This window comes from Copadichromis virginalis, linkage group LG19, assembly GCF_057382275.1.
Source record: "Copadichromis virginalis isolate Kocher_CV1m ecotype Utaka linkage group LG19, C_Virginalis_male_GT1.1, whole genome shotgun sequence".
NCBI classification, from domain to species: domain Eukaryota; kingdom Metazoa; phylum Chordata; class Actinopteri; order Cichliformes; family Cichlidae; genus Copadichromis; species Copadichromis virginalis.
In genome coordinates this window covers 21214992-21228164 of record NC_140636.1, presented here as the reverse complement: position 1 = coordinate 21228164, position 13173 = coordinate 21214992, and the positions used below count along the sequence as shown (strand labels likewise).

General features: G+C 37.7%; 1 protein-coding gene across 6 annotated transcripts; it reads right to left on the bottom strand.

Moving 5' to 3' along the window:
• Window positions 1-35: 35 nt before the first annotated feature.
• Window positions 36-12276, bottom strand: LOC146685993 (uncharacterized). Of its 6 annotated transcripts, none has more exons than XM_085441203.1 (12): window positions 11902-12273; window positions 10837-10971; window positions 9972-10679; window positions 8872-8991; window positions 7285-7404; window positions 5903-6022; window positions 5674-5793; window positions 5431-5550; window positions 4323-4448; window positions 3206-3325; window positions 1548-1648; window positions 36-989 (listed from the first exon to the last, which is right to left on the bottom strand). In XM_085441203.1, the coding sequence occupies exons 1-12, from the start codon at window positions 12170-12172 to the stop codon at window positions 936-938; spliced, it is 2115 nt and encodes a 704-aa protein (XP_085297329.1). In that variant the 5' UTR covers window positions 12173-12273; the 3' UTR covers window positions 36-935. The 6 variants fall into 6 exon arrangements, with proteins under 6 accessions (XP_085297329.1, XP_085297332.1, XP_085297331.1 ...); XM_085441206.1 differs by having other exon boundaries at window positions 10104-10679; window positions 11902-12272; XM_085441205.1 differs by lacking the exon at window positions 3206-3325 and having other exon boundaries at window positions 11902-12275.
• Window positions 12277-13173: the final 897 nt, after the last annotated feature.

Here is a 13173-nt window from a genome sequence, read left to right as displayed (position 1 = left end):
AAATTTGTAAATAACACAATATAAGAAATTTTAAATCCTTTGTTTCAGAAAATTTATTTTTCATTTGCCACTAAATACCCTTTACAAAATCAATATACAGACAGTTAAGTACGAATATACATTATGTCATGCACATGGTCGTCTATTTAAACAGCACATGTATATAGAGTAAGTCAGGTTTTTAAAACTTTTCACGAAAACAGACTTTCATGGCCAAGTGTGCAAAGTACTGGAAGAGTTGGTAATACTTAAACTCTTTGAACTACTTTCCATCTCCTTCAAACAAAATAGTAATTACTAATCACATTTGTGCAAGCAAAACAATAATTATAATCATAATAAAAAGGTTATCAAACAATCCAGGTATCAAAGGGAGGGGTATAATAAATCGTTATGATGTAACATGCCATAAGCCTGTTGAATCAGCCTTCATTTTTGGTCTTTTTTAGAATGCTGCAATCTGACGGACAACTATAAAACTCTTGTTACATAAGAGATTAGCTTATATTTTTCTGCTATGGAGGCTTAGTGTTCTGCCAAGAGCTACACTGCACGGACATAGAAAAGCTCTCAAAGTAGCGTATGCACAATAGGAAAGTAATAGGCTGTCTACTCAATAAACAACAATTATAGAAGCAGAGATGTTTAGTTGACTACATGTTGATAAACAAGTTGTCATCCATATTTGAATAGGAACCCAGGTATATGTAAACATGTACACCAGTTTTACCTGACTTTACAGCAAGAAGTAAAAACAGATTGGGCAGCAAATTAAAAAAAATAATCATATTTAATATGACAAAAATCAAAACCACGCACACTTTCACTGAAATGTTAACATTCCAGTTTACAGATGTTTACAGGTTGACTCCCATGGGTCGTGAAGCTGGATGTAATGCATGCCCTGCACTTGTCCTCTGATGGTATTGATGCTCTTAATATTGCTGGTGGCTTTCAATCTGATTCACTTTGTCTGAGAGTTCATCGAGTGAGACACAGAGTCAAAGAAAAAGCAAGTTTTGACTTAACCTTGAAGTGACTGAGTGGGCTCGTTTGCATGGAAACATAATCCGTTTACATGAGAAGACAAAGTTTGTCCTGTTTTTATGAATTAACAACAAATCTTGTTCGAGATTTGAATACTCAGTTTCATGGGAGCAACATTAGCCTCCCTACTTTGTTTAGATTTGAAACACCGGGAGATCCTTGTGTCTTTGAGTAGAACCTTTGAGTAGAACTGATGGTACTGTTTTTTATCATTTCTGGAAGAACATCAAGATATGGTACCAATCACCAGTTAGTGGAACAAGGATATGGGACAGGTGTGTGAAATATATAAATGCTTTTTTAAAATTTATTCATTTGTGTTACTGAAACAATGAAATTTTGATTTAAAATGACGTATTTCTATAAAAAAATATATCAGGATATTTAATGCCCCTGCTCAGTTTTTTCAGTTGCTAAGATAGTTTGGCTCGGGCTGAGACACAAAGTAAAGACAGATATTTCTTTCAAGCAGTTATCACATTTTTAAGAAAAAGGATATGCTTTCTGCTCAGCTCCTGAATGGTTGACTGTACTTTTTTCTGGAACACAATCTGAGCTTCACACATGCAGGCGTCCTCGGTTATTTCACTCCTCATTTCCTCTGAAAGAGTAAAATAAAATTATTGAGACAGTCAAATAATATCACAGGTGTTTTTTCATGTCTTCTCAGCTCTCCACTTGTTTAAGGATCAACAGCAGCAACCAACATGTTTTAAACCTTTCAAAGAATCAGTGCTCAATAAGTAAACTGTTTTAAAGATTAATAAATCTTATGAATCTTAGATGTTATTTTTAATAAAAAGAGTTGGTGGTTATTGATAAGATGATATGCATCAGAAGAACCAACATGATTTGTCCTTTGTGAGGGAGATCAGATCATAAACATGGATTTCATGACATATAATCAATGCTTAAAGAAATACTATTCACATGTACAACATATATGTACTTCAAATAGCAATGAAAAAACAAAAAAAAAACAAGAAACAGTAATAACAGGTAATAACTCCAGTCAAAGATTTTTCTTTAGTTGGGCCAGAGTTCTCCATCACAAAATTTCCACTCCAGTTCCAGCATCTCATGTCATAATCTTTGCTGGACCAGCACATGTAATGCTTGCCACTGATCTTCGTTAGCTGTAGACTTTTCCACAAAATGAAGGATGCAAAATGAAAAACACAAAACATTAATACATAGATATCATTGCAAAAAAATGTAAACTTAAATGGGAAGATTCAGTATTATAGGCTTGACCATGTTCCCAAGCAGATACAATGGAATTTATTATATCTGTATTATAGACTGTATATAAAGGATGGCATGACATGTGCTGTTACTCATGGGTTTTGACTGCTGATGTTTGATTGTTTGTTTGCTTAGGGGGTTGAGTTTTTTCTTTTTTGTTTTTTGACAAATAAAGAAGGAGGGCTGAGTTATTGGCTAATGCCATTAAGCTTGGTTAGTAGTCTACATCCATAAACTGTACAGGTCTGTACATTTCAGATTTTTCTTTATTCGTTTGGTCTGCATCACAAAGCAAGTTATATCCTTTGTAGGTTAATTCAATTAAAATGCTCCAAAAGGCACCAACAGAACAAATACAGTCAACATGTTCAGTTCTGTGACTCCAATTTGCCAGAGGTGAGCCTATCAAACACCAATAGGCCATCGCTATGACCAACAAACATGAACAGCATCAATGACCAGAATTAACTGTTGGTCAGATGGAGTCTATGTTGCCACTGCATTAGGTAAATTATCCATAAGGCATATAACAAATATCACTCATGTCAGTGCTTATGTTAAATAGCAATGTCCTCCCTACCCTCAGGTAAAGTGGGTGCTCAGATAGATGTGGTAGAACCTGTGGGATTTCCAATCACTCAGACACCAGGGATCACATAATAGGTATAAATCTTTGAGCTCATCCAGATTTTTACATACAAATTCCATTTAGGAAAATAGTGAAGCCTATAGACACTGTCAGAGAATATGACTGTAAATACAAATATAATACTGGCATCTCACCTTTGAGGGCTTACCGAAACCATGTGCCACATCTCTTAGTAAAACAATATTGCATATCCACCATATCAGTTGCACATTACAGAAAACCTAGGCTTGAAGATTTATGCTGACAAAAAGGTAAAATTCTTACGGGAACATGTTTTCTGGTCTGTATTCAACACATATCCTTCTCGACACTTGCATGTGTAAGAAACACCGTTGTTGATACAAATATGCTGGCAGTCATGTCCCTGAGCGCAAGCATCTGAACCTGCAATAATATTAATTGACTTGGTTATTCTGTCAACCGCAGCTTTGTTCTCATTCTCATAATACGAGGCATGGCTTAAAAAGTTATCCACTCCCACTCAGTTGGAGAGAAATCCATTTAAATTTGGCTGACCTCCCCTGAAGATTATCTTCTTATGCACCTCTTGTCAAATGCCACTGTTAAGTTTCGGTCACTCCCGTTCTGACGACGTGCCAGATTGAATTTGCACTTTCAAAACGAACCTCAAGTATGCACAGAGAGCAAACATCCAATTCTTTGTTAAACTGACCAGACTTTCATTTTGGGAATCATTACTGTTGATAAGAGCTGGCGCCTCTAAAACCTAGCTCTTATTAACAACAGCGGAGGGTCTGAAGTATCAAAACCTACAGGCTTCAGGTTAATAGTACAACCATAAGGACTTTTGTTATTTTTCTGGCATTCACAGGGACATTCACAATGCCTGCCATTGTGCCAGCATGTACCCATGCACATTGGATTAAGAAGAAGGAGCCAATTCTTGATCACCAAACAATTCTGCCAAATTAGTTCTCTGCAAATTTGTCCACTTCCTTAAAATGTTATTCGAGTTAAAGCATCTCATGCTGCTTCTAGGTGTGTTTTACAGGCACCATCCAACCAAGAGGTGATACTAGTGAAGGCCCTTACAGCCTCTTGGTTGGCTTGAAACCTAACATATGTCACAGATGGGCTGGAGGCAGACCTGAGGTGCACAAGAAGATTACTTTAAAGCAGAAACTGTACAAATGTACATTCTTATGAGCTTTTTATGAGAGGTGTCACAGAACTTTTTGATGACACATTAACATTAGGTCCCCCTGAATCATTTTTCTAGCATTATATATCATGTATAATACTTTTGTTTTGTACCTTTCTTTCCAAGCTCCTTAGACTATAATACATTTGCTCCACAATTTCTTGAATCTTTATGGCATAACAAAATATTCTAAGAAATTTAAAAACAAATCTTTCTTACGTGAGCAAGTTTTCTGATCCACGTTCAGCACATATCCCACTCGACATTTGCAGATGTATGAATTCCCATTATTAACACATATGTGCTGGCAGTCGTGTCCCTGGGCACACGCATCTGAACTGGAACCTGAAAAGAAACACTCATCCCCTCAGCACCTCATGATAAAACAAATAATCAGTTGTCTGTATAAAGAATACTTGGTTAGGCCTCAATCACATAGGCTTAGATACCAGTCAGTAGCCCACTGCCAACCACCAGTTACTATGGAAAAATGTGTGTTATCCGGCCAATTGGCAAATATTTCCTGACTGTTGCCAGATGAAATAAGAAAAAAAGATTGTGCTGCACCAAAAACCTCTTTGTGATTTGCTAGCCAACTGCCATGGTTGCCCACAGTCTGCATGAAAGATTTTGACCTGTCTGCAAACACTCCCTGTTTACTCTCCAAATTGCAGTGAAATTAGAAAATGTTAAAATCTTACTTTGAAGGAAAACAGTCTTTATTTCAAGTTTGCATCAAATCACACATCTCTATCACTTGGTGAGCAGTTTAAGATTATTTGCAGACAAGTCAATTCAATTCAGTTTTATTTATACAGCATCAAATCACAACAGGAGTCACCTCAAGTCTACTGGTGGTCACGGCAACTTGTAAGAAACTAGAGCAATCACTAAGAGGTTTTTGGTACAGCACCATATAACTCTTTGCAGCCTATTTAATACTAGAGACTACCAGCAACCTTCAGAAACCCCTCACCAACTCCTCACACGACACAGTTATCTCTAGCGAGTGGCATGTAGCAATCAGTTTCACAGTGACTGACAATCACTTGCAACTGATCAGGAATACACATTTTTTCACTTCTAACTGATGGTGTTCAGTCAGGGAAGCGCAGAGAGCTGTGTAACTCAAATCTCTTAAATCTTTCACTGAAAGAATAGAAGTAATTTCAGATCAGAACAATAGACCATGTGTACAAGAGATGATGAGTTTTGCTACACTAAAGATGAAAAACTACACTCTGGTGAAGTACAGCAGTTTTGTGGGCATGCTTTGAAATGCTGGATCACACCACTGATACCAAACAGACATACTGAAAAGTCTTATGTGAGCATGTTTTCTGGTCTGCATTCAAAACATATCCCACGTGACATTCACAGAGATACGAATCGTCACTGTGGACACAAATGTGCTGGCAATCATGTCCTTTTGCACAAAAGTCCAACCCTGTAAAGAAACAGCTCCACATCTGACTGACTTATACTGATGACACGATCCAATCTACTTCTATTGTTAAAAACTCTCCTTTAGTTTATGAAAAACAAACATATTGAGATTTAAGTTTCTTACGTGAGCATGTTTTCTGGTCTGGATTCAATGTGTATCCCATTTTACATTTGCACATGTATGAATCACCAGTGCTGAAACAAATGTGCTGGCAGTCATGTCCCTGGGGACATGTATCTGAACCTGGAAGAAAAAAACTTTAACATCTACCTGGTTCAGTCACAGAGTTCAACAAAGCAGACTCTGAAGCAAAACCAAGACACATCTGAATTGTAAGGATCCAGGTTCTCACGTGAGCATGTTTTCTTATCTGGATTCAATACATATCCCACTCGACATTTGCAGATGTATGAGTCATCACTGTTAACACAAGTGTGCTGGCAATCATGACCGTGGGCACATGGATCAGAACCTGAAAAGAGATCACACGTGATGTGATGTTTTATATAATCAGAGCTAAGCTTTGGCCTTTTGGTGACTGGCAATTTTGCCTTTTAGAGTTAATGTTAAAAGACCAAAACAGAATAGTTCAGTAAACAATACATGAGAATATTAGCTTTATGCAGTCCTTGCCAAAGTGAGTTAAAAATATTTTACCCTTTGGTCTGTCAGTTCCTGTCTACCAAACTTGCTGCCATTAAAAATAATAACAACAAACAACCTCATCCTTATTCTGGGAGCATGAAAAACAAAATTTCTTGATCACAAAGGCCCATTATATAAAATTTATTCTTACGTAAACATGTTTTTGATCTGAATTTAACATATATTCCTCATGACATGTGCAGAGGTATGGATCATTATCACTGGCACAAATATGTTTGCACTCATTTTTCTGGTCACATATCACAAATCTGAAAAGAGTCACTTGTACAGTTGCTTGTATCTTTAGCCCCTGAACGTTATTATGGGTCAGTATTTTATAAATAAATGTTAAATTAAGCTGGCACTCCCAGCTTAATGTCCTCATCTGGCCATCCCTACATAAACTGAGCGACGTGCATATGGAGAATTGCGATTCACGATTCACGCACTTACATCTTCTCGTAACTTTGTGTGTGTGTGTGTGTGTGTGTGTGTGTGGGGGGGGGGGGGGGGGGGGTGAAGATCTCTGTCTAAATAAATAAATCTGGGTAAATTCCCAGATGCAAGATAATTCTTAATTTTATTGGGGGGGGGGGGGGGGTCATAACCCACCTAACCCCCCTGGAAATTTCACCCCTGGCATACATCTGCATGTTTTCTGGTCTGCATTCAACATTAACCCATCTTGATACATACCAAGGTAAGAATCTCTATTGACAGCAGCAGTTCCTGAACTTGTGGCGCTTATTACAGGCGCTGTCATGTGCTCGATGCCTTAGCTTGAAGTCTCCCTTAAACTGTTTGCTCTGTGATTTGACCACAGATCTCAATCAAATGAGAGGAAACATCAGTTCTTATGTGTGCTTCTTCTTAGTACTGGTTTCTAATATTCACCTGACAGGCCAAAGTCTGAAGGTCGGGATAGATTTTACTTACTTCCAGACCATGGGAAATACAATGTGCTGAAAGGTTAAGGTGAGTTTTTTTAATGTCCAAACCCAAAAATCAAACTCAGCACAATTAACAACATTATTAATAAATATGAATTCTCAAAAGCAAATCAATTGATAAAAAAAATCATATACTTACGTGAGCATGTTTTCTGGTCCGCATTCAGTACATATCCAACTCGACACTTGCAGGTGTACGAGTCATCACTGTTGATACAAATGTGTTGGCAGTCATTTCCCCGGGCACATGGATCTGAACCTGGAAAGAAACACGCATTCACGTTTGAGTGAAAGAGTTTTCAGTTTACAAATAACAGCTAAGAAGGCTTTTCTGCACTATTAGAGTTTGTGCCGCTCATTAATGCAGGCTTTCACCATGCCCTGCTTATTTAATTTGTGCTGAATAGTGTTTGTCCTAATCTATTTAGAGCAACCCAAAACATTAGTAACAAGAGTTGGTATGCAGTGTGTGTGTCTTCAGAACAAAGTGCCCAAACCAGCTAATGTTCAAAAGGAGTTTCACAACATGTGAAATTTTGAAATAAGTTTTCCTTTCTTATCCAGATTACAGTTAAAAAATATAAGTTTTAGTTGTGTCTACTACTGTGGTAGATGGGACGCATACAGCCAAAATCCAAATTTCATATGGTTAAAAAAAATTATTTCATACATCTATCCATTTTGCTTGCTACTTATCCGCCTTAGTGTAGATGGGTGGGCTTTAACCTGGGAAGTATACCTGGGGCGGATCAGCTTTAATGAACCATCCATTTACAAAACAGATGAACAGCTCAAGATATTTTCGAAAAGTATTTCCACAATCATCCAAAATTAATGCAATAAAGCATATAAATCCATCTACTTTGTCAGTAACAAAGCTCTAAAACCGACCTCTTGACTTGGATAAAATTAACAGTTCCTTAAAATGATCCATTCTTAATGACTGTTAGCACAACACAAATGCTTCCTGCACCTCCTTCTCTGCAATTTTCAGTTTTAATATCATTCAATATAAAATAAATCAAATCTGAAATAAAGTTTCAACCTACCCCCCTTAGAATCATCTTATTTTATAGGAACTTTTTTCCAAATTCCTTGTAATGTGAGCACCCAGATGGGCCTGGATCAAAGAGAGTCTCGGGATCAGTGGATGATCCAAGTATGAGCCAGCAGATGAGTTCACTGTACTAAGCACAATAGTCATGGATGTTCTGCTCTCAAGTTTAGTAAATATGAGTTTATATATACTCCCAATGCCTCTGTTCATGCACAGGAAGAATATGAAAGTGAGGCAGATAAAATGCTTAAAGTATATAAGGTATAATTCACATTGTCACTGCAGATGACTTTTGTTTGGTATGTTCTTCAAATATCATCATATTTGAGGCAGTTGGATTTATTGTGATTATATTTAAAGGTTATACAAAGAAACTACAGCTAGACAATAAGCCTGGTAAATATAGAAAAATAGGAAAGAATATAGGTAAAAAATTAGATCTTTCATATACTATAACGTGGTTTGACCAGTTAGTTACCCATACCACATGGTTATAATGCCCTTGAAAGTTTACAAAAAATGCCTTTTATTAAATCTTTCCCAGTGGATTATAAGAAAACAAATCAAACATCCAGGACACCAATGCATGTTTCTGTTGGGGGGATGGTAAAAAAAGAAAAAAGGTTAAACAATGGATATAAATGTGAAGAAAAACATAAAGACTCTTACGTGAGCATGTTTTCATGTCCAGGTTAAGGATGTAGCCCGGGCGACACTTACAGTTGTAAGAGTCGCCACTGTTGACACAAATATGCTGGCAGTTGTGTCCCTGAGCACATGGCTCCAAACCTGAAAAGAAACACTCCAGTGTCTGATTGGCTTAGGTCTAGTGATTCATTGAAATCAATTATTTTGTGTTGCGCATCTATGTTAGTATGCTGCAAGTATGCTTCTAGCAATCTGCATCATGCAAATTAGATTCATCTCTGTGCTTCAGCTACAGTGATGTTATAGCAAAGAGTTATTTGTGAAGAAAGAGGTGTTTTTAAATTCAAGTTTCCAGAACTTAAAAAAAGACAATTCCATGAAGTACAAGTCAAACAGATAAAATCCAAACACAAATATTTGCATATTAAAAGCATGTTAAAAGTCTTGCAAAGTTTGACATAATGTATAATGGTGCATGGCTAGCATAAGAAATAGACTTTGTTAGTTTGTGTGGAACCACAATTTGGAAGGAGAAACTAAGCTTGGCATTTTTATATCAACTGTTTTTTTAACTGAAAAACCTTGAAATTTCCACTTAAAATGATTTTACTCAAATAAAATAATTATTTTACTTTTTATGATACGTGGCTATTAATTTCATGTGAGAGGCTGCGAAGGCCATAATTGGAGAGCACCTGAGCAGGCCTGCAGGTAACTAAGCAAGGCACATGTCATGAGGCGCAAACTGCAATGCTGCACGTGAAGCGGAGCACGCTCTCTGTGAAAATAAAGACAGCATCATATCAGGTTTCAACCATTTTAAGGTATCAAAGTACTTCGAGTTTCCTCCAAGTCAGCAGATCAACCAGTGACAGGAGGTTGGTCTTCTCTTTTAAGTTGGTTAGTATAACTTGTGCGTGTTTAATTCCGGCAACATCAACACCATTCTTACTTTCTCTCCATCTGAATGGCTATAGTTAATGATGCCCTTTTTGGAGGTAAATCACTAGTTACCTTGTCCTTGTTCTAAAGAAGAGGACTGTAACTTTAGAATGGAGATTCCCTCTATGGTGCTGCCCATACAATCACAGCTGAATAAAAGAAGGATGGCTCTGACGTACCGTTGTTTCCTTTATCATCATGCTCATTTATTCTGTTACCCTCCTTCCTGCTATCTAGGCTGTAATCATCACTTCCAGGATCTACACGTTTATCCTCACTCCCATCATCATCATCATCATCTTCATCCTTACCACACAAAGTTTCCCTAAATTTGGAAGTGAGCTTCTCTATGACACCATAAGTCTCCACATAGAAGACATGGTCATCATAAGGTTGGCTGGCCATGAGTCGGAGGGACGCCACATCAGCTCTGTCTACTCCCACAGCGTAGATCTCGATTCCTGCTGCTCGTGCTGATGCTGACACTTCCTCCACCTTGTCCTGGGGCCTCCCATCTGTCACTATGATGGCCACCTTGGCGATGCTTGCAGAGCCAGCTCGGGCTCCTGCCTCCATGGTGAAAGCTTTGTCCATGGCCGTCTTAATGGCCATCCCTGTCATGGTGCCTGAAGCAAGGGGCTCAACACGGGCCAGTGCCTGCTTCACATGGGACTTGTCAGAATATGTGTTCAGCAGAAACTCGATTTGCACGGTGCTGGCATAATTGACGAGGCCTACTCGAGTGGCATCAGAGCCAATGGCCAAACTGTCCACCATGTCCACCAGGAACTCCTTGGCTTTTTCAAACTCAGCAGGACGTACACTGCGGGAGCTGTCAATGATGAAAACCAGATCTATTGGTCGATTTCTGCAGTTGGTTCTTGTTGCTTTAAGAAAAAAAATAGCATGTGTTTGTGGTTTTTAATGAAAATCAGTTTATCTTAAGACAAGCACTGCAACAGTTACTGCAAAGTTTTATTTTCAGTCACAAATCAAAACTCATTCTAGAAATTAAACAGATTTATTAATGTTTCAGTTTAGTACCTGCATTAGTTCTGATGGATCCTCTGGAGTCTCCAGCAGGCTTCCAGGATCCAAGCGGTGCAGCTTTGTCTTGCAGCGGTGAAAGCAGCTTTGGACTTTTTTGTAGTGGCTGAGACGTGGAATATGTGCCAGCATCTTTGCCAAGCAACAAAGAAAAGTTAAGAGGGAAAAGAATTAAAGCTCTGGCTGCTTTAATTTAGTGCAAAAAGAGAAGAAAAAGCAACAAAACACCAGTCATGCTAAAAATAATTTTCGATGACCTTTTTCTATAAATGATTCTAGAAACGTACAATTTAAGTAGGTAATGAATCTGAGCAAGTCTGAGCAGTTAACCAGTAAGTGAAGGGATAAGCAGAATTATAAATTAGTACAATAGATAAGTGATGATTAATTGGTTAAAACAACTCAGTAAATATATGCCAAAGAGATTAAACCGTTAGCTAATAGTATGTAATAAAAATAAGCGAGTGACAAACAGTGCAGCTAACTGAAACTATGACTGAAGTGAAATTGTGAGTAGAAAAAAAGGTATGGCAGTACAGGTAGACACTTACAAACTAGTTACAAACGAGTTAAACAGTAGATTACCATTTAATAGAAGAAAGGCGTGTTAACCGATAAACTGTTAAACTATACAGAAAAAAAGTTGTTAAACATAAAAGATAAACAAAACAAAGTCGTTTCTTGAACGTAAAATTATTTATTATTATCAAAATATAATGGATAAGCAAAGAAGCTGTTAGTTTGTCTAGATAATTAGACAAACAACAGATTGTTAGTAGTAACAAAAAGATTGCTTGCTTTAAAAAAGGTTTTTGGACATATATTTTAAGCACTATTTAAATTCACTTTAGTTTCAAAAGTCACCTACATAAAAAGTAGAATAAATAAACTATTAAGTTTCAAAAAGTAATCAGTTACAACAAAGTTAAGAAATTATCTACTGTTATTGTGAATTTATATTATAAAGAAATATATACAAAGTGAGAGCAAAGGACCATTGCACACTGCGTCCACAGCAGGTGGATGGATATCACGTCCTTCCTGTCAGGTAGTTGTTGGTACCTGCTCGCGCCTTCCGCTGCTCCTGGACTCCTTGGACGGTAAAATCATCCGCCTGGTGCTGGTGAAATTTTTCGTCATTTAGTGCTTCGTCGGAGGTTTGGACAGTAGATCTGTTATCGTCGAGGCGCCCATAGAACTTCGGGGGGACCTGCGGGGACACTCGTGGAATTGGGGGCGTAATGTGCGACCGGGGCTGTGAGAAAGTGCCTAAAGATCCCGGTGCCAGGACAACGCCGATAACGCAGACCAGTCCCCACATTAATGAAGCCATGTCTGTTTTCTGCGGTCCTCCTCAGGGTGCCCTCTGGGTGTCCGCTGCTACAGCTGGATGTAACGCCTTTATATGATCTGCTCCACGGCCCATAGGGCGTGGGAACCGGAGGCCCAATCCATATAGGAGGGCGGTTTCAAAGCAAAAGCTGCTCTTAGTTTCCTGTAACAGTGCAGTGCGACATAACGTGACAAAATAAAATAATCCTACTAATTAATTAATTACATATAAATGTGGGAAATATATGAAAATGCATAGAATATTATAAATATTATTTTGAGAAATACCAAAGAAGAAAATAAAAAAATACAGATTAGGCGTTTGTATAATGTATAATATCATTCTTACTTCTTTTGACTTAAGGAATTTGATTTGAGTTCGATAGCTTAATCCTCACATCTTTCACCGAGTTGATCAGGTCCCATGATCCTCACTTTCAATACTGAATGTAACAGAAACAGTTTTTGCAACATCATTGAAACAGCTCTCTAGCTATAGTGAATGATAGCATTTCTAGTGATTGATTTCATTAAAGTAAAACGGATTGTACTATTAGGCATATAATTCTCAATGAAGGTTGTTAAATGAAACATGCTGCCCTCTCATGGGTTGCTGTGAAAACTGCACCACATGTTTGGATCAGTAATGTCTTTCAATTAAAAAAAACTTGAAACCTAGTCTTAATACCTTTGGATTACTTAGAATTTGAGCTCTGCATATGTTTTTTCCTCTTCTCAAAATATCTTGGATGGAAATCAAATGCATTTTGCATCTCCAGCATTTATAGACACAAAAATCTAATGGAGGAATGAAAACCATTCTTCTGAGCAATATTCCCCTGTTTTTAGTGCTTTTGTGATGGTGATGGTGGAAAGAAATGTCTAACACATCAATCTGCATTGTCATCCTGAAGAAACCAATCCCATAACAGTGATCACTCAGATATACTGTGTCATCCTTTGCATAAACCTTTTTGATTGGAGAACAGGTGGATGCAAACC

Excerpts from the sequence above, each read along its gene's own strand:
- LOC146685993 (XM_085441203.1), bottom strand. The coding sequence starts at position 12,172 with ATGGCTTCATTAATGTGGGGACTGGTCTGCGTTATCGGCGTTGTCCTG. Across the intron at positions 10,972-11,901 it reads GCAGCGGAAGGCGCGAGCAG|ATGCTGGCACATATTCCACG; the intron begins GTACCAACAACT and ends TGCTTGGCAAAG. Across the intron at positions 7,405-8,871 it reads GGACATGAAAACATGCTCAC|GTTCAGATCCATGTGCCCGG; the intron begins GTAAGAGTCTTT and ends GTTTCTTTCCAG.